The sequence below is a fragment of the Alternaria postmessia genome (genome assembly GCF_024291825.1).
Source record: "Alternaria postmessia strain BMP 2775 chromosome Unknown scaffold_5, whole genome shotgun sequence".
Classification (NCBI taxonomy): domain Eukaryota; kingdom Fungi; phylum Ascomycota; class Dothideomycetes; order Pleosporales; family Pleosporaceae; genus Alternaria; species Alternaria postmessia.
The window spans coordinates 164,851-184,559 of record NW_026260078.1 but is presented as its reverse complement, the minus strand read 5'-3'; the positions used below and the strand labels follow the sequence as shown (position 1 = coordinate 184,559).

At 52.9% G+C, this 19,709-nt stretch overlaps 6 protein-coding genes across 6 annotated transcripts; 3 read left to right on the top strand and 3 right to left on the bottom strand.

Annotated features, from left to right (window-relative positions):
* Positions 1–908: 908 nt before the first annotated feature.
* J4E82_001323 (uncharacterized protein) lies at positions 909–2,061 on the bottom strand (the record flags this gene model as incomplete). The annotated part of the gene is made up of 6 exons (XM_051727638.1): positions 909–980; positions 1,037–1,055; positions 1,105–1,251; positions 1,317–1,477; positions 1,539–1,769; positions 1,822–2,061. The coding sequence occupies 6 exons, from the start codon at positions 2,059–2,061 to the stop codon at positions 909–911; spliced, it is 870 nt and encodes a 289-aa protein (XP_051592483.1).
* Positions 2,062–3,680: 1,619 nt separating this feature from the next.
* On the top strand, positions 3,681–7,943 carry J4E82_001322 (uncharacterized protein; the record flags this gene model as incomplete). The annotated part of the gene is made up of 1 exon (XM_051727637.1): positions 3,681–7,943. One exon carries the CDS (start codon positions 3,681–3,683, stop codon positions 7,941–7,943), a length of 4,263 nt encoding a protein of 1,420 aa, XP_051592482.1.
* A 3,151-nt stretch (positions 7,944–11,094) lies between these two features.
* Positions 11,095–12,010, bottom strand: J4E82_001321 (uncharacterized protein; the record flags this gene model as incomplete). Its single annotated transcript, XM_051727636.1, has 2 exons — positions 11,095–11,761; positions 11,811–12,010. The coding sequence occupies 2 exons, from the start codon at positions 12,008–12,010 to the stop codon at positions 11,095–11,097; spliced, it is 867 nt and encodes a 288-aa protein (XP_051592481.1).
* Positions 12,011–12,441: 431 nt separating this feature from the next.
* J4E82_001320 (uncharacterized protein) lies at positions 12,442–16,284 on the bottom strand (the record flags this gene model as incomplete). The annotated part of the gene is made up of 2 exons (XM_051727635.1): positions 12,442–15,965; positions 16,017–16,284. 2 exons carry the CDS (start codon positions 16,282–16,284, stop codon positions 12,442–12,444), a joined length of 3,792 nt encoding a protein of 1,263 aa, XP_051592480.1.
* Positions 16,285–16,815: 531 nt separating this feature from the next.
* On the top strand, positions 16,816–18,051 carry J4E82_001319 (uncharacterized protein; the record flags this gene model as incomplete). Its single annotated transcript, XM_051727634.1, has 1 exon — positions 16,816–18,051. One exon carries the CDS (start codon positions 16,816–16,818, stop codon positions 18,049–18,051), a length of 1,236 nt encoding a protein of 411 aa, XP_051592479.1.
* A 298-nt stretch (positions 18,052–18,349) lies between these two features.
* Positions 18,350–19,196, top strand: J4E82_001318 (uncharacterized protein; the record flags this gene model as incomplete). Its single annotated transcript, XM_051727633.1, has 3 exons — positions 18,350–18,406; positions 18,585–18,998; positions 19,080–19,196. The coding sequence occupies 3 exons, from the start codon at positions 18,350–18,352 to the stop codon at positions 19,194–19,196; spliced, it is 588 nt and encodes a 195-aa protein (XP_051592478.1).
* Positions 19,197–19,709: the final 513 nt, after the last annotated feature.

Here is a 19,709-nt window from a genome sequence, read left to right as displayed (position 1 = left end):
ACTCCTCCAGGGTTGCTTCGAGCTGCTCAAAGAAAACAAGGTTTTGCGGCCACTGACGCCGATACTTGCGCTTAAATTTTGGATCCTGGCGCGTCCAATGCTGGCCGGATCTACTTCCACTCGCCTTAATCGTCTGTACATCTTCCATATTACCACGGAGCCAGGCCACCGGACCAGGCTTGATGTAGAATTCATCCGCCTCATCGAGATAGGTCGAGCGCTCGGAGAGGGGAATGTTGATGGGCGGTTCGCAGGTCAAAGCCCATGCGGAGATTTCAGAGTAGACGAGGTGGGAGCGCCATGGTGTGGAGTGGCAGGGCATGAGAAAGCCGACTGTCGTATTGGACACGGCAGGACTGTTGCTCCCGGTACTGCTACGAGTATTCAACAGGCTGTTACGTGTTTCGTGTTTATGACGGAGGTAGGCGAGTACGTCAATGACCCCCCGCTGATGGACCTGAGATGCATAGCTAGCAAGTAGGACATTTGAAGCTAGAAGAAACAGAATAACTGCTTTGTGCGACAGTGCGGCATGGGGAGGGAGAAACCTGCTGAGTGGCCTGGCGGAGATGATGTGGAGGAAGGGTAAGATCGGGTAAAGAAAGCGAACTTCTTTGTGCGATATCAAACTCAATGTCACAGTCATGGCAGTCACCGTCCATGATAGACGGGCAAGTATCCGACCGCCTGTAGCATCTTGACTTGAAGCTGTTGTGTTATCCGGTCTGTCACTTTTGGCTGAGCCAAATGGCTCTGGCTCTGGGCCCTGCAGCGACTGCCATAAGCCGATCACGGCAAAAGGCAACGATGTCGTGAGGAGCAACGGCAAACCCTCGGTGAAATAGTAGTCGCCGCGGTTCCTCCCGTAGAAGACGGCTAACGACTGGGCGATGTTGAAATAGAGAAATCTAAGCGGCGGAAGAGTCCAGACCCTGTAATAGAGCCGATCGGTCGCGACTGAGCATACCAGTACGGCGGAGCTAGCGTCGTCAGTTGGAAAGGTCTGGTGACCTCCGGGGATGCAGAAAAGACAGACCCGACAATGGATCTTTGCACTATGGGAACGAGAAACGTGCAGCGGATGCAAGGAGAGCAAGAGCTTACCCGCAAATCAGGATTTCACGGGCCAACACATAGCGCGGCCGCTGTGAGGCTTGCCACAGGGTTGGGATAGATATGGATAACCAGATGAGAGCATTGGTTGGCCGGAGAATACACGCAAGCGCTGCCAGAAGTAGTGACAGGCGCAACCTGCAGGAGCATGAGCCTAAAGTGGTGGCGGAGCAGGCAAAGGGTGTTTTGATTTCATGACTTACTCTGAGAGAGAGCCGAGGTTCTGGTGTGCAATATGCGTTTTACAATCACCCCGCCAAGGCCAATAATAGATAGCAACCGAAGTGATGGTAGTCTCAAGACAATTAGATAGTGTCCGTGTCGCGCAGAACCATTGCCATGGGCTGCAAACAGACAATGCAAGCTAGAAGTAGGGAGGATCAAATATCAGAGAATGCTGCATCATGATTACGGGTGTCGCGTACAGTAGTGAGAGCGGTGCGACTGCCACGACCGTAAACCTTTTCCGCAAGTTTCCAAGTGTAGCAATCAAGCAAGGCTGCAAAGACGGCTTGGGTAACTTTCGGGGCAGCTAGGAGTAGTTCGGCTTTAGCAGGCAAGCGCAAGCCGCAGAGGTCAGCAACATGTGCCGCGACTCGATAGACGGCTGCGAATAGCGCTGGATGCAGGGACGACCTCAATTGGGATCTCCACTCCTGCCCACGGTGAGCTAACTGGTGATGATGGAGCACTTGAAGGCAAAATTACCCAGGTGATCCAGGCATGGGTGGCGGGGCCAAAAGCCAGCTGCCATGCAGGCTCGAGCGACTGGAAGAACTCGTCGGGCTGGAAGAAGGTGCGCAGGGTTAGTGCGTTCACGATGCGGAAAGCAAGCAGCAATGCGAAGATGCCTAGCGTCGAGTCACGATAGCTGTTGGACTGCGCTCGTGGTGGAGCACCAGTCCCGCTCGGATTCGTGTCCCTCGCAGCGTTGGTGCGGGTCGGCATTGGATAATAGGGAAGAAACAACGAGCACAAGCGGAAGGCTGGGGCAATGGTTGGCGAGCAGAGTGAGATGAGATTCGCAGCAGAGGTGAGGATGCGAAGCCGGTGGTCTAGCTCCTTGGCGCGATGCACAAGCAGTCACGGTTTGTCATGCATCCGTGCTCAAGCGTGTCAAGGTGCAGAAAATTGATGCTGCGTGCCTTACCGTATTAGGACTTTCACGATGATTGCTGAGGAGACGGGCTGCGCCTAGACTCGGCTTCATCTGTGCTGGCCCTTTGCAGCATGCGCCGCCGTGCGACTGTGCACATACGGGGCCGCGAATCTCACGATAGTTGATTATTGATAATTTGCCCGTGTCTGCAGGCGGTCTGGAGCGGGTGTCGTGGCATCAGAGGGGGGAGTTTGCAAAGGAAAAAGTACCTAGGTATACTAGAGGTACTCGCTGTGGTCAACAGCAGCCGCTTGCAGAATGCGACCTAGTGCATACGGCCTTGAAGGGTTGGATACTGGACACAATTCAGAGAGGGTAAGATGGAGGTGATTGTTGCAGTCGTCGTCGCACGATGGCTGTGGCAGTGTATGTGTGCGTGTGTGCGTGTGCCGGCCCAACAACAACGGGCAGTGACGCAGAGATAGCGTGAGATTTGACGTAGCATGTTGAGTATGCACGGGAACGAAGAAGCAAAAAAGGTCGAGTACCCGAGCATCAACGAGGGTAAATCTGGGGAAAGGCTTGTGTGCTAGAGAGGGTCCGTTAAGAGACGACGTGCTATGATGGTTTGGCCAGGGTGCTTATCGCGCTTCATCATGTAATGCGTATGCCGACCGAAGCGGAGGCGGCAGAGGCAGCCCCTGCGCGGCCACAGCTGGGATACAGGCACATGGTGCTGAGCAGAGGGAGTTTGGTTGAACAAACGAACCACACCCCTCACGCAGTCGAACGCCACCTGTTGTTGAGGGCAAGGGCTCGAGCTCGCCAGGAGGCACTAATGTATGCAGCCATACCCGTTCTTGTCACCTGCATATCTTAGTCGGTTGCCGTCCAGAGGCAGCTGTCCCAAGACAAAAAGATGGCCATATCGCAGCTGGCCTGCTCAACAAGAAATCGGTCCACCGGGCGCATTGTGGCCTCTGGTCGCCGTCGCCATCTCGTCTGTGAGCGCGCCGTGGGTACGTTTGACGGCCTCCACCTGCGTCTTCGCCTATGCTCTGCGCGATAGAATAGCGTCCCCACCTTTTGCTGCCAGCCCCGGCGTGTCTCTCCCGCTTCAGAGCGTCATCTAATGGGCCCCGAAATACTCACGACTATCATCGCCGCTTAGGGAAAAGCGCAAGTGAGCCGATCGTGTCTCTCAACCAAATCCATATCGAGCCGTTGAGCCCACCACCCGGCCCACTGCTACCATCACAACCTGCCCTGCCACGCCCATCGCCGCCGACCGTGAACCTCAGCCCAGTCCACACGGCCGCCATTGTCCTCGCTGTGACACCGCCGCCGCCGTCTAGCCCGCCGCGATATGAGACTATCCGCCCACGCACTGCGCCTCGACAAACCGTAGAAGGGCTGGCATGTTTGCACGCCGCTGCTGAGCTGACACGTCCTGAGCTGTGTGGTTGCCATGGTCGACCCCAATGCAGACGTGACAGCCGAAGGGGACCGGCGCGACGAGCAGGCGCAATCGTCGCCAGCGTCACCTGCCTGCCACCGGGCCCCAGACGCCGCAGCACCAGAGGCAGCTGCAGACCAAAGAGAAGAGCACCAAGTGCACCATGGCGAGGAGCCCAAGCCGAGTCAAGGCCCTGCAGACGGCGCGGCCACGCTCCCCCTCGACGACGAGAACGACTGCACGCCCCGCTCCGAGGTGCCTTCGGTGCCAGACGCCCTCAACGCCAGTCTCTTGTCGCAGATTCACACCCTCGACCCGGAGCCCTCCTACTTCTCTCCACAACCCCTCCGAGTCTACTCGTCGCCCCTTCCCCGCGACTCGCCCGCCTCGACCAACCCCTCGCCCAGCACCAGCGCACATGCTTCACAGGCCTCCCTCACCACCGTCAACGAGGCCCCTCACTCGTCGACTCCGCACCCCGACCGCCCTGCCTTTATGCGAGACCTCTCGAGTGCATCCACGGCCAGCAACGCGACTGTACGAGCCAACTCGGTAGACCCCATCCACCCCTACGCCTACCCTCACACCCACACCCACCCTCACGCCCTCCCTCCACGCCAGCGCGATGGGCCAGTCTACCCCAACCAGTCCTATGCCGCTCTTCACCTGCAGCAGTACCCCCAGCCCTATGTCCCGCCCATCATCCGCTCCCGCAGCTCCCACCCCTCGCACTCGGCCGCAAACTCGCTGTCCAGCCTGGCCGCCTTCGGTCTCTCCCACGAGCACTACAGGGACATCATGGAGTCGGCTCCACGCACTGTTGGCAATTCTCCCGTGAGCAGCCCCGGCCTCTTCAACCCTACCAACCGCCGCCCCTCCCAGGAGCCCGATCAGCCCGACGATGGCACCTATTCCACGCCCTGGCTCCACCATACCCACAGACAAGCGCCCAAGGAGACCCACATTGCCGATGTCCAGGCCGACCCCGTTTCCGGACGCAAGATTGTGAACCAGTACGAGATTATCGACGAGCTCGGCCGGGGCGTCCACGGTAAGGTCAAGCTGGGCAAGGACCTGGTCCACGGCCGATACGTCGCCATCAAGATTGTCGACCGCTACTCCAAGCGTCGACGCCTCGGCAAGAACAACAGCCACGAAGACAAGATCAAGCGCGAGATAGCCATTCTCAAAAAGGCTCGTCACCCCAATATTGTCAGCTTGCTCGAGGTCATTGACGACCCAGCTAAGAAGAAGGTCTACATCGTACTTGAGCACGTTGAGCTGGGCGAGGTCAAGTGGAGGACCGAGGGCGCTAGGGAGATCTGTCTTGTCGAATGGCGTCGCTTCAAGCGTGAGTCCGAAGGCATTTTCGACAACGACAGTGCAACACTAGAAGATGAACGCATCATCCGTATCGCCCACCAGAAGCTTGCTCGGCAGCAACGTCGCATGGCTAGGGAGGCACACCTTCGTCGGAAAGACGGCTCCTCTAACCAGCCATGGAGCCTGGAATTTGCAACCGACTCGGAAGACGAGTATTCTGAGAACGGGCGTAGCTCGGTAGCATCTTACCGTGAAGACGATCGTCCACTCAATCGTGTCCATTTCCGCGAGCGACCAGACCCTGTGAGCCACCACGATGACCACATGGAGACCGCTTTCCGATCGCCTGAGCCTGTGAACAACTCCTGGGCTGATGGGCTTGAGGGAACCATGTACGGGCCATACGACACGGAGCTTAGCAGAGGTCGCGTACCAAGCGTTGCTGGCAGCTCCTCGTCTCGTGTGACTGACCCTGGTGAAGAAATCCCTGAACACTTCAACTACGTCCCCTTGATGACCATACACGCTGCCTGGGAAGCCTTCAAAGATACTGTGCTAGGCATAGAATACCTGCACTATCAGAACGTCATTCATCGTGACATTAAGCCCGCCAACCTTCTTGTTACCAGGGAGCATCGTATCAAGATATCCGATTTTGGTGTATCCTATCTGGGACGGCAAAAGACAGATGAAAGTAACGGCGAGCATTCCGAGTCTGACTACCAAGAAGTTGACGAAGCCATTGAACTAGCGAAGACGGTAGGCACTCCAGCCTTCTACGCCCCTGAGTTATGTCGTACAGAGATCGACGCCGAGACCCCCCTCATTGATGGCGGAATCGACATCTGGGCCCTCGGCGTCACGCTATACTGCCTTATCTATGGTCGCGTGCCTTTTCACGACACCAACACCTTCACTTTGATGAAAGTCATTAGCGAAGACGAACCCTATATCCCCAGGTACCGGTTGAAGCCTGTTGCTGAGCAATCAAACTCGCGGCCCAACTCACACGGACGTAACAGTCAGCCGATGATGAGTAGCAAGCGGGCACCGCATGACCTCGAGTACGAAGAGGTCGACGAAAACCTACGCGATCTACTCCGACGACTGCTGATCAAGGATGCAAGACGACGCATAACTATACCAGAGATCAAGCGCCACCCATGGCTACTGTCTGGTATTCCTAACCACGTCTCGTGGGCTGAAGAGACGGACCCCAGCAAGTCTTACGATGGAAGAAGGATTCAGATTTCCAAGGAAGATGTTGAAGAGGCTGTTGTCCCAATTGGCTTCGTTGACCGCCTCCGCTCCGCTGCTAAGAAGACATCTGAGTTTGTCAAAGGTTTCACAACCCGCAGTTCAGGTTCAAGACGGCGCGCACAGAGCTCAGCCACCAACCAGGACGCTCCTCCAAGCATCAGCGCGAACTCTTCGAGCAGTACTATCAGTCAAGATGCTCGCCCGTACGAAGGTCGACGTGGCAGCCTAGCACCTGGCGCTATCTTAGAGATTTTGACTCGCTCGCGTGAAGCAGAGCACCCGCTCTCTCATAGTGTTACAGCAAGTCCGGAAGCAAGAGAACGGTCAAAATACTTCGATAGCCCCAACTCCCGTACTGCATCGCCCGCGCAGAACCTCGAAGGCCTGCAGCGACCTCAGATGCAAGACCGCGCCCTGTCTTCGATAAGCACTATCCGCCAAGCAGACCTGCACCACCCAGGTCGATCGGCGTCCCCTGGTTTCCCTCCAGCTCTACCAGGTACTCCCACGGCCCTAGACACACCTGGTGGCTCACAGTTAGGCGGTCTCTTCGGAGGGTTGCCTCGGCGTGTCGTCAACAGCATGAGGAGCAAAGACAAATTGAAGCCCCCAAAAGAGCATAGCCGCGCGAGGTCAATCGACAGGCTTGTTGGCGCAGACGACGATGCTCATGGCGTCCCAAGCCTGGCAATCAGCACCACATGTGCTTCTGGTCAGGTCAATCAACCGGACGCCCTAAAAGACCTATCTCCCATTGCTCGAAGCTCATCGCCTAGTCATTCGGACGCTCTATCTTTTGGACGTCTTGATCCCTCGTCGCGGCAATCTTCGTTGTCGTCACTGTCGTCACGCCTCCACAGAAATTGGGCAACTGCTAATAACCTCGAGGCTGGTCCCACTCTTGCTATGGCGCCCGAATCCAGGCGATCATCGCAATTGCTTGACCAAAGACCTTCCAGGCCTACCAGCCCTAGTTTGATTGCAAGAGAAAGGTCAGAGGACCGATTTGACCGTGCCAAGGATGAGTATCGTCGTAGACTTGGGGTAGAACAATCAGCAGCTCGTGAGAGGTCCAGTTCTATTACACAACGACCTCCTTCTTCTCTCGCCCAGACTGCCTGTCCTCCAAGTCCAGATGACGAGATAGCCTTCCGTCAGCAAAACGATCAAGAAGGCTGGCACCGAAACGATCAGTCCTCCGAGAATAGTCCTCTCGGTGGATCAAGCCGCGGCTTGGCTCTTTCTTCCTCCGAAGACCAATTCTCCGCCATGTCTCAGTCTGAGTCGAACCCATCAATTCCATCGGTTGCGTCGGCTGGTTCCCCTAATCAAGGTGCATGCGGATCGTTTGATGAACATTCCTGGATCTCCCCTGTTTCTGGCAGTCGATTCGAAGCCTCTATCGACGACGCTGATGGCTACGACGGCGATCACGCTATCGAGAGCGAAGAAGAAGACGAGGACAGTGAAGACGAGTTGGTCATGAGCTTTGCTAAGAAGAAGACGCCAGCCGCGCCTTCGTCACATCGGAGCAATTCAGTATCCAATGGAGAACTAGCTCGCGCCAACTTTCACGCAGGAATTAACAGCCGCCGTCGATCGACTCGGAGTGGGAGCAACGGGACAGTCAAGAAGGTTCCTCCACCCGAGCTAGAGCCAGCGCACGACGACCGGACAGCCGAATCACAATAACAACACCTACATACCGTACACTGACAACTTTACTGTCATCTCCGTCATCAATTACACGATACCCAAGATCTACCACTGTACGAATACACATATACTGGATTCCCGTTTCACGCGTGTGTACATATACGAATTACAAAGCAACAACATGACTTTACCACTGCTGCGAAGGGCAGGCGCAGGGCGTTCTCACACAGCTTGGATCTCGGTTGCATGCATCGGCGAACGTTATCAAAAGACGGCGTTTATTACTTTCTCTTCTCTCCATCTACTGTTACCATTCTGTATCTATTGTCGCGTATCTTAGTGTGGCTTGGGCCTTTTTTTTTCCCTGGTTGAGGATGAAGGACGACTTGTTGATGATCGTTGATGAACATAACCTTCTGAGGCGACGCGCGCAACAAGGGGCTTTGGCCTTCTTGGAAGTGGCGGCGCATCTGCAATAGGAACTGGCAGCATTCTCTCGCATGATAGATGGAGTGGTTTGGATTGCTGTGCTATAGGCTACTACCTACTACTCTTCGCTTCTTCTCGAATTGTCTTTGATAGCATGTTTGGCTGTTTCATCAGGCCGTGTAGTATAATGCATCAACAGGCATAATGCCTGGTCTTGTTGAACTTGACTAATGTGAGGATGATCTTCGCCTTGTTTAGTGATGTCCGCTTTCTCCACACCTCGGTTGCCATGCATCGCATCTCCACCATATTGACAAAGCACGTCTGTGGTTCCGGCAACCCCAGTAAGGGTCATAGTAAAAGGTCAATTTCCGACATCGCTCCCTCTTTGAATGTCTGCATGTGCTTCATCTCCCAACAAAAATCCCACCAGATTGGTACAGAGTTGGTAATACAGAAACATGGCTTACGACAGCCGCCTTACCGGTAGTCTATTATTGTGCTCAGACGCCGGAATGGTCATCAAATTCCCACACCAAAACTTTACCGAACTTGAGATATCGTTAAGAAAACAGATCGCCGATCACGAACCTGCATGCATGCACGTGTATGGATCGGGGTCCTTCTTACCCGCATAATTACTCCAAGCTTTTCTTTTCGCAATTGTACAGTATGCAGCTATCGGTGTTACTCCAGCATGCGGAGTTTTCTGGAAGAAGCGACCTGCAGACTTCTCACCGATCATGACAAAGCTAGCAAAAGATTCACATGCAGATGTTGTTAGCGATATGCGATTTTCCGCGACTGGCAGCATGGGAAAGTAAGCTGAGAGGGAAACGAGCAAATGCGATGTGACTGGGGCAGCAACGGGCTTTCTTTCGTGGCTAACGCGGAGGATGCTGGGGACGGAAGGGGGCTCGATTGGGATTAAGACTATATTGACGTGCAGGGTCGCACTAGCTAGTCTTGTTGATTGCATGGAACTTGGAGTCCGTGGTAAGCGAGGTGAGGTGCAGTGCAGTGCAGTGCAGTATCGCTCATGGATGGCGCGCAATAATGTATTCACGGGACTTAGAGTGTCTGGTGGATAGGCTTCAGAAATGAGTATTCTAGAGGTTGGTGTTCGATATCGTCTTTGATATGCTGTGCATACACCATAGAGCGACCAGCAGGACCACTTCCTAGTGTATTGGTAGGCACAGGTCGAAGTGCAATCCGTCACATACACACACAATCGCATCCTCCACCCATACCAAGGGGTTGGGTTCGGAGTTGTCTCCCTTGTTTCCTACTCGCTTCGGTTGCCGGATCCGAGATTGACCCTTTGTCGGGAAAGGTGTGGATGAGAGACACGTTGACGTACATAGATTTCTGTATCTCGAGATAAGTGCAGAGCGGTCAATTTAAGAAATGCTAGGTGAGGTGAGCAGCAGGTAAATATGCGAAAACAATGGAACTACCTAGGTAAGTGAGAAGACGTGGATCACAAATCACGGGCGGGGGCTGTCCTATCTGAGGCTGACGATGGATACAGGTCGGTTTGGATATGAGGAATAGGGTTCCATCGGTATGATAGGTGTTACAACTTCATATTACCATAACTGAACCACTATGAGCTTTACTCCTAGGGTGCTTGTTTGATGGACGTCTCGCACATAAATGACATACACGCAGTCCTAAATGTAAGCGTGAATTAGGATTTTCTGTAGCCGCTGCAGTCCAGCGCCACGAAAGGTCTTCCTTCATTAGGAAAAAGAGCCCACGATCTTCAGCATATCGTGCCCAAGTGTCATCAACTATAGTTCTGCATTCACTGCATGGCATTCAAGTCAGCAACCTCCGAATTCCATAGCGTGATTGCTTTGCCGACTCAACCCAGTAACGTATGTTCGGTACGCTCCGAACTCCGACTCTACTAAGGCATTAAGGTAGACTCACGTCACCGTCTAATCTCATCACATCACATCACAATCTCTCAACTTTACTGCAAATCCTTGCCCCTTCTGCCGAAGACTCTTCTTCCCCGCAATTCCTCGCGTGGCAGAAACCCTCTTAATGCATGACATACTTTGCTATCTCACGTCACATGTCAACAAACATAACGTCTCACGTAAACCTAACACAATTCTACACCCCTCCATTGTCATGTCCAGCATACGAGATCCTCCTAATTGCTAGGCCGTGTTAGGAGCTCCTTCTTACGTCACATCAAACGATGACATCTGTTTCTTGATTCGCTAGGCGGAACTCCCGTTGATGCAAATTCCAAGTCGCTTGTCTTCTCCCTTCTCATTGTGTTCGATGTTACGGCGCCGATCTTTCTCATGCATGACATACGGGTATCACACCGATCAGAACAGCGCATCACGGTTGCAGTAGACAGGGACGTGCTTTGAAAGTGAATAGTGAAGTTACAAGGCTGAATGAGAGCTAAGTGAACGGTGTGAGATGCAGTGACCGGAATCGAGTTGCAGAGTCGGGCGTGTGTAGAAATATCCTAGTGACGGTTAGAGAAGGATGAAGACCGATAGTAAGCGGCATCGGTATGATGCGTTAGCGAAAAATTGTTGAGAACAGGTGACGATAGTAAGGGAAATTTGGCATACGTACACTAACAGCAGAACGTTGAGATGGAAACAATGGTCCGCAGTGCGCGCGATTCTTATTCGATTCCAAGATATACTGCAGTGATGAGGTTTGGAACATTGGCCTGCAGACCTGCTCCATTGGAAAGCGAGTGCTGTACACCGACGTTATACTACTTTCTCGTCCGTGTACTTTTGCGAGTACCTTCAGTAGGCTGTTTTGCGTCAGACGCCTTGCGCTTGGTGCCCTTGTTTGCCGCAGATTTCTCTGCTTTTTCCTCATCGTCATGCTCTCCTTCCTTCTTGTCATCTTGCTCCTGCTCCTTCTCCTTCTCACCCGCTTCTATTGTAGCATCCCTGCTTTCCTCTTCCTGCAGTGTGACATCTACACCTTCTTTTCCTAAGACCCAAGCTACTCTCTCGATATCCGTTGCCCCCGCCATAGTATCTTTTCTTCCAAGCCCTTTACGCAGTGTTAGTCTCAGCACATCCACGCGCTCGAGCAGCATCTCGTATTCTTTGAGATTGTACTTGATCTTCCTTTGCCAACCCTTCCCTTCCTTTCCGTTTACCACTTGCTCGTCCCACATGCACCATCTGAAGAGCTCATCTGAAAAGAATGGTATCTCCACAGGTTGAAGTACCGAGAGAAGCAGGGATGCAGTTGCTGGTCCTACACCTCTCAGCTTCACAAGAATCTTCAGCGCGGGAATGGCGTCAGGATGAGCTGATCTGCCCTTCGATAATGCTGCATAGGCCCGTTTGGTCGTCTCCTCAATCGCCTCGGGCTCGTTGCTTTGAACCAGGCCTAACAAGGCGGGACGAAACGTTCCGTGTTTCCTGCCTTATCATTAGTGTAATCACTCTCACACGAATTTGGTATGCGTACAGCTTCCATTCCACGATTTTTTCAACTTGGTCCTTGGTCAAGTGTTTCTCGCTTTCTTCCATTGCAGCTACCGCTGCAGGAATGATGTCGTAGCGTTGCGCGTCTAGGTCGCGTAGCTTCTCGGGCACCATTGCAGGGTATCGCGACAAAACATCTCTAAAGGCATCAAGAGTGATGCTCTTGATGTGAAGTGGCATCATTGCTGGTGATGTGTTGAAACTGGTTGTAGATGGAGGCGGAACTAGGACAGAGTTAGTACGACGCGATTGGGACGCTGAGACTGGATCACGTGAAATAATGATGAACCGGATCACAAGTTCACTCATAGCGCAATACGTTTGGATGTTTTGAAATGCTTGTCTTATTGTTCATATGCCTTGAGAAATGCTTTCAGGCCGTATGGCGTACCGCAGCTACTGTACAATTCTCAACTTCAGATCTAGAATCTGATGTCCCGTCTCTAAACATGAAAAACGAATCATCGAAATCTCCATCCTAGCCGGCAACCCCAAGAAAATGCATAGAGTCACCAACAACGCCTTGCTAAAAATACTACTAAAAAAAACTGGTATATGGGCAAACATGAATAGCACCGTAAGATACGAGGACCAAACGCCTTGCTAATTTGCATTTACATTGTTTTTCTTGGACGTCCACGACCACGCTTTCCAGAACTAGAGCCTCGTGTAGGGATCATCGAAGGGCGGCCTGATGGTCTACCGAGAGGCTTCTTGGGGGCTGGTGCGCTTGCCGGAACCTCATCCTCGCTCTCAGTATCTGATACATCTATAGCCTGAGGCTTCCTATTGACACCAGAAGACTTCGGTGCTGGCGCAGAAGGGGTTGTCGTTGTGACCTTGCTTGTTCTGTTGCCGTTCTTTCGAGAGGCTGGTCCGACAATTTTGATTTTCTTTCCGTTGAGTCTGCTCAAGATGGAATTGGTCGATGGGGGTGGCCCTGTACGAACAGGCTCTGGTGTCTTGTCCACAGGTCCCGACTCTCCTTGCAACGGCTCATCGTCAGCAGACAGATCAGCGAGGAAGTTATCCATCAGCTGGTCATCGTCTGATTCAGGAAACAGCGCCATCTTCGCTCGCAAGTTCTCTTCGGCTTCCCTAGCTTCAGCTTCAGCACGAGCCTTTGCCCTCTCCTCTTGACGCTGAGCTTCCAGGGCAGCGGCAGCGGCTTGTTGTGAAGGGATGAACGCTTCGCTGGAACAGTTATCCTCCTCATAAATGTCGTCTTGCTTAGAAATATGGTCAGACACATCGCCAGTGCTGTTTGACTCTGGGTCCTTTGATGATGACTCCGTAGGCCTGATCCCAGCTTTCGATTTTATTGGCGAAGATCTTCGACGCTCGTTGTACAAGCGGCTTCGCTCTCGGTCTTTCTCCCGGTTGGGCCTTATAGCTCCGTCTCTGAAGTCGGATGGCAGTTCAGTGGGCAGGGCGTCCTCGTATTCATTCCTCCGGGCCAACCAGTTTGACGTGCGACCACGTGGGCGACCAGTGTATTCAGGCTCATCGTTATCACCGCCAAACTCTTCGTCTGAATCGAGTGTGATCTCTTCGAAACGTTTAGAGCCACGAGGCCTTCCAGGTTTCGCGGAGCCATTAATTTCTGGATTGCGCTTGCGTGTGGAGTACGCCTCGTCCTCTTCTACACGAACACGATATGTCTTCGCGTCCTTATCCTTCTCGGCCCCACTCTTCAGGGCGTTAGGCTTCGGTACAACATCGGATTGTAAGATAGACTGCATGTCACCAGACGCATCGGCTTCCTCTGGAGTACCTTGTACGGTTGGTGCGCGCGTGGGAACTAGTCTTTGACGAATCCGGTCAAGATGGCCAGTAGCCAAAGACAGCTTCACCACTTTTGATTTGCCTTTCATCTTTGCGGCAACCAAGATGAATCTGTCTTCGCGTTTAGCGTCTTCGAGCAGTTTCCTCTGGACCTCTTTCTGATATTGCTTGCCAGATGCGTTCTTTGGTTGTAAGGGCGAAGCATCATCGTCCTTCTTCTTCTTCTTTTGCTTGTTTGCCTTGGTCTTTTTCCGGTGGCTACTCTCTGCTTCTTCATGTTCTTCGCGACCACGCTTCTGACCCAAACGAGGAATTTCTCCAGCCATGCCGGGATCGTGATAGTATGGAGCACCGCTCACACCCCCATCACCGTTTTCATCAGGAACACCATTAGCATCCTCCATAGGAGAATACGTGATGCCGTATCGGGTGTAGTTCTGGTCATCGTCTTCGACAAATCTCGCATCGAGGGAAGGATCCGCCATCTTGTCTATCTCCGCCTGCTGCATTCGTCGTTGCATTGCATTCTGTACCATGCCTTCTTCTTCTCTTAGCCAGTTCAGGTTAGAGACACTAAAGTCGACGAGACACTCTACTGAGCGTGGATCTGCCACTTTTTTGGTATCGTGACCTAGCAAAGTTCCTTTAGGCTCGTATGGATGTTGTCGGGGATCACGTCGGCAAGCACCTGTATTGCAAACTCTCATACAATGAGGGCACTTCCAATTGAAAGCTTCCATGATATTTACCGGCATTGTATCGTGCGCTCGGAATAGCGTGCCGTAGCAATAGGCCAGATCACAGCTTGAGCAGAATGCCATCTTCCATTTCGGATGTCGGTGGAGACAGAAATGGCAGGATTTGTGCTTTGAGAGCCACTGCTTCGATTTCTTGTTCGCACTCTTCTTGACGTTGCCGTATTTGTCAACAACAGGTTCCTCGTCGTCAGATACGGCCTCAGGCTGCGGGTTCTTGATATCCACAAACGGCCGAACTCGTAATTCTTCTTGACAGACCTGGGCCAAGGTCTTCTTGCCGAGATATCTTCGCTCTTCTTGTAACGGAAGCGGAGTTTTCTCATGGACATAGCCATCGATGTCAATAATCTGAGCGCGCCACTCCTCATATTTATGAACGAGGTCCTTCCACTTCCATTGCTCAACCCATGTGTACCCCGATTGACATCCACAGCTTCGACCCATACAGTAACAGTCCATGCAAACGTCGTATGGCTCCTCGATCTCGGAACTAAACAGGTTCTTGCACGATTTGCAGCTAAGGAAGCGATTGAAGATGTTGCATCTACAATACGCGCAAGTTACGTTGCTGTCGTAAGGGAGAAATTCAGGGTGTTCTCGTGAATCTTGTACGAACATCTCGGACAGCAGTACAATCTTGTAGAGGTCGAAGAGCTTCTTGAAGTCTTTCTGGACTTGCTTTATTCTGACAGAGCATTGGATCGCAACTGCTTGTTCACCTCCTGCTTCGACTTGTGCGCGGGCAGACTTGATGAGACTGGAGTACTTTAAGAGGGTGTAGTAGATAATGGCCTTGTTCTTGTATTGCTCGTCTCTACAAACGACTCGGGAGTTGGGCAATGCTTCGTTCAGCGCGAGTTCTAGGGTCTCGACGGTTGTGCGATTCCAGGCGATCTTCATAGTACGGGTACCCCGATTCCATACTTGATGAGGCGCCAGTGGTGGGATGAGAATGAAGTCGCCCGGCCGTTGCTCCACGACATAAGTCTGGAACGGAGCCTTCTTCCAGGCGATGAGCTGTGCGAAGTGGTTCTCCACTTCTATGTCATGGCCCAGCACCGAAAGCCAATACTCGGAAACCACATGGCGGTCTTTGCTTTCAGTCATGAACCATATAGATGACCCGGGACGCTCCTGCTTGCCGTCTTCACTGATAGTGCCTGAAGCGTTCACCATGATATTCTGACCCAGAGAAGCGCACATCTCTCGGTGAGACGGGGTGTAGGTGCCTTCGTGGCCGATGTAGCACATGAGGTTCTCGGCGCGCATGTCCGGTGGTAGGCTGCTCATGAGGTCTCCAGCCCGCCCAATGCCTCGCCCTTTGCGACCGCCCAACTCGTCCATGGCACCGGGACCACCAGGTTCACCTGTGCTCTCGTTGAGGTAGAAAAGCCCCGAAGGGATGTGCTCTTTCAGCTTATCATGCCATACTTGAGGGCAGTCGATATCTTTAAGATAGATTCGCTGCCTCGCTCTGTCGCGGTATACGTCTGGGCCGTCGAAGAATTGCTCGGTGAGCTTCGTCATATGCTTGAGGTAGTGCTTCATGGTAAGAGGGATATTCTCCTTGGTCGATAGATTTCGCGCATTCTCGACTATCCATCTGTTAGGTGTGCGTGTCGATTGTTGCGCAGGGGCGCACTTACCCTTGTCGCCATGGTTGTCACGCAGCCACGAAGGCGTAAAAGTCCAAGGATCCAGCACCTCCTCGAAGCCGTCGATTACCAGAGGTTTACCGCCTATGACGACGTGTAGCAAAACGAGCTTCTCGAAGGCTTCGATGCCGTTGTTGGCGATCATTTCATACGAAATGCGGTCGACATATTGGAAATTGTCCGCATTCTCCACAAAGGTGCGCACATCGAAGTCTGGTGGTATCGGCTCGAAGGATGCCCTGGGGCGCGCAGCCGGCATCGTGCGCGCCACCAGTTACCATCCGCAGTCGCGTATGAGGTGTGGGGTCGCGAGAGCAGGAAACACCTCCGCGGCGGCGTCGTGGTTGCAAACAGCTGGTATTGCAGAAAGTAAGCTCGCACGTGCGGTCGCGATCGTCCAGGGAGCGAGTGTCGCCGCAAAAGGTGAGCCGCAATCGATCCGGCGACGGCATGGTGAGAGCTATCGGGATGTGGACGCGACCGAGGAACCATGTTCTGAGCGGCGCGGAAGCTGTCACGTGCTGTCGGGAGTTAGCGCGAACGCTGCAACTTTCACTTTCCCCACTCACTCTCACCAATCTGGATGATCGAAATGAACGCCCGGCTGTGACCAGGCTGACTTTCCTAGTTGGGCGCCCAAGTTCTCACTTACATGCATGTCTTCATGCTGAAGGTAGCACCTTAAAAATCGGGATCCCAAACGATACTACAGCAAACGAGGAACAAGTGACTGACTTGCGTATCTTTGTATACGAACCCACATACGCTTTTAACCGGCAAAACACCAAACATGGCGTTACCACGTCATGCAGCGCGGCCCTTGGCTATGTGTCGGCAGTTCGCTAGAAAGCATTCCACTTTTCACTCTACTCACAGACAAAGGCAGTTGTCGACATATCTATCACTTGCAGGCTCCCGTCCACAATCTGTTCAGCTCGTCAAGCCGTTTACACAACATCGGGCATCTTTGCAATCAAGACTGGCGACGGTGGTAGCACAACACAATGGACCGTCGAGGTCACTTCCCGAGTACAAGCCACCCACTACTGGCTTCCTATCTTACCTGCCTCAAAAAGCCGTTCCATATGGTGAGCTGATGAGGTTGCACAACCCGGTCGGCACATATTACCTCTTCTTTCCTTGCATGTTCAGCACACTCCTCGCTGCAACTATGGCGACCCCCCTTGCTGCACCATCCGCCGTCATCAGTACAACCGCCCTTTTCTTCACAGGAGCTCTTGTTATGAGAGGTGCTGGCTGTACTATCAATGACCTTTGGGACCGAAACCTTGATCCACATGTCGAACGAACGCGGTTACGTCCACTTGCTAGACGAGCAATTACACCTCAGCAGGCTATTGTCTTCCTTGGGGGACAGCTTACTACGGGTCTGGCTGTCCTCCTGTCGCTACCCTTCGAGTGCTTCTGGTACGCGACACCGTCCCTTGTATTGGTCACTCTTTATCCTCTAGCGAAAAGAGTAACCTACTATCCTCAATTCGTTCTCGGACTCACCTTCTCCTGGGGTGCGATGATGGGTTTCCCAGCTCTTGGAGTCGACCTACTGGCGAACCAAGCAGCACTTACAGCGGCAGCTTGCCTCTACGCTAGTAACGTCGCATGGACCATTCTGTACGATATGATTTACGCACACATGGACATAAAGGATGATGCCAAAGCTGGCATCAAGAGCATCGCGCTCAAGCACGAAAAGGAAACAAAAGTGGTCTTGTCGGGTCTCGCTGTTGTCCAGCTTGGCTTACTATCCGCTACAGGAGTCGCGGCAGGGTTAGGGCCTGTCTTCTTTGTCGGAACTGTTGGGGGAGCCGCAGCCACATTGGGCACCATGATTCGACGAGTGAAGCTGAAGGAGGTCAAGAACTGTTGGTGGTGGTTCGTGAATGGTGCATGGTTCACTGGCGGTGCCATCAGCCTGGGCCTGGCTGGAGAGTATGCCGCGCATCTTTTCGGCTGGTACGGCGATGTGGAAGAGGGTGGAGACGATTGGAGGTCTGTTGCTGCTTGAAATTATACATGTATATTGGTGATATTGTACATATCCTCATGTACTATGACAGCAAAGTGATATTTCTACATGGTGGCGCTGTTGGGCGTTCCTGCCAAGGCTGTGGTTCTGCCACTGGAGCCCGCCCAGTGACAGCATAGGTAGCTTCCCCAACACCCACCTCTAGCTTGCGCAACACCCCCGTAAGTCTCCGCTGTATCCCCGTCGTACCTTGGGAGTCGCTCTGTCCTGCTCCGCATACAACTGAGCTATCCTGTAGCACGTGTTGCGCGCACAAAGATACAACCGCGCCGCTGCAATGGCTTCGCGACTGGTGCTGGTCCTGGGCGACCTCTTCATACCAGACCGAGCTTCAGTATGTTTCGACACCTAACCTGCACGACGCTAGACCTCACAAACTTACAGGCTACATAGGATATACCGGCAAAGGTACGCTTTGCTCTGTCTCTGTCACGCGCAACCACCGTCAAGACCTGCTACAACCGCACCTTTTGTCTAGTAGACTTCGCGCATGCGCTTACACGGCCCTATAGTTCAAGAAACTGCTCGCGCCTGGAAAGATCGGCCAAATCCTTTGTCTGGGCAACATTACCGACCGCGAAACCTACGAATTCCTGCGCGCCATCGCGCCCGACCTACAAATCGTGAAGGGTGACTTCGACGTCGAAGCACCTAATCTCGCCTTGTCAAAAGTAGTCACGCACGGCAGTCTACGCATAGGCTTCACACATGGCCACACCATCATACCACCCGGCGATGGCGACAGTCTGCTGATAGCGGCGCGGCAGATGGATGTCGATGTCTTGCTATGGGGCGGCACACACAAGTTCGAGGCGTATGAAATGGAGGGCAAGTTCTTCGTCAATCCAGGAAGTGCGACAGGGGCCATGTGTACGGGATGGTGGACTGAGGATGAGGAACCTACACCGAGTTTTGTATTGATGGATGTCAGTTTACCCACAGCTGGTCACACAAAGAGCAGCAAACAGCACAAGAGTCACTAGGCTATCAGGCTAACAAAAAATCAGGTTCAGGGCGATGTTCTCGTACTGTACGTGTACCAACTACGCAAGGATGCCGAAGGCAACGAAAATGTCGCAGTGGAGAAAGTGTCATTCCGGAAGAACGGCGGCGGCGCATCATAGACCAAGCTTATTACGAACAGCGGCTGGAGACGGCTTGTGGACGGACGAGTGCATGAAACGGAGTGGTTATACAAGCATAGATGCGCGTGCATGCATTCACTATGAGGAGTGCAAGTATTACACAACATGAACAATGAACATGAACTCCCTTTTCGCAATCGAGCTGATTCAGTTGGCTTCGGACTTGATTCCGCTGTGGTACCACCATCTATACCAAGGATGTTTATATGATAAACCGCGTTCTGTACACATTGTCCATTACGGCTAGACACACCATCTTAGTCTCGCAGATCCCATAAATCAAAACACTCGCAAGCATGCATAATGTGTTCAGGCATGTTCCTTGTTCATTATTTTATACGTACAGCCCCTCAAAGAGCGTGCAGCAGACGATGAACACCCGAACCCAGTTCTGCTCAGCTGAGACTCATGTCATCATGTCGTCGTTTCTTACTCCGCTTTTTTTTTTTTTTTTGGGGGGGGGGGGGGGGGGGGGGTTTTGTGGTTTACCCC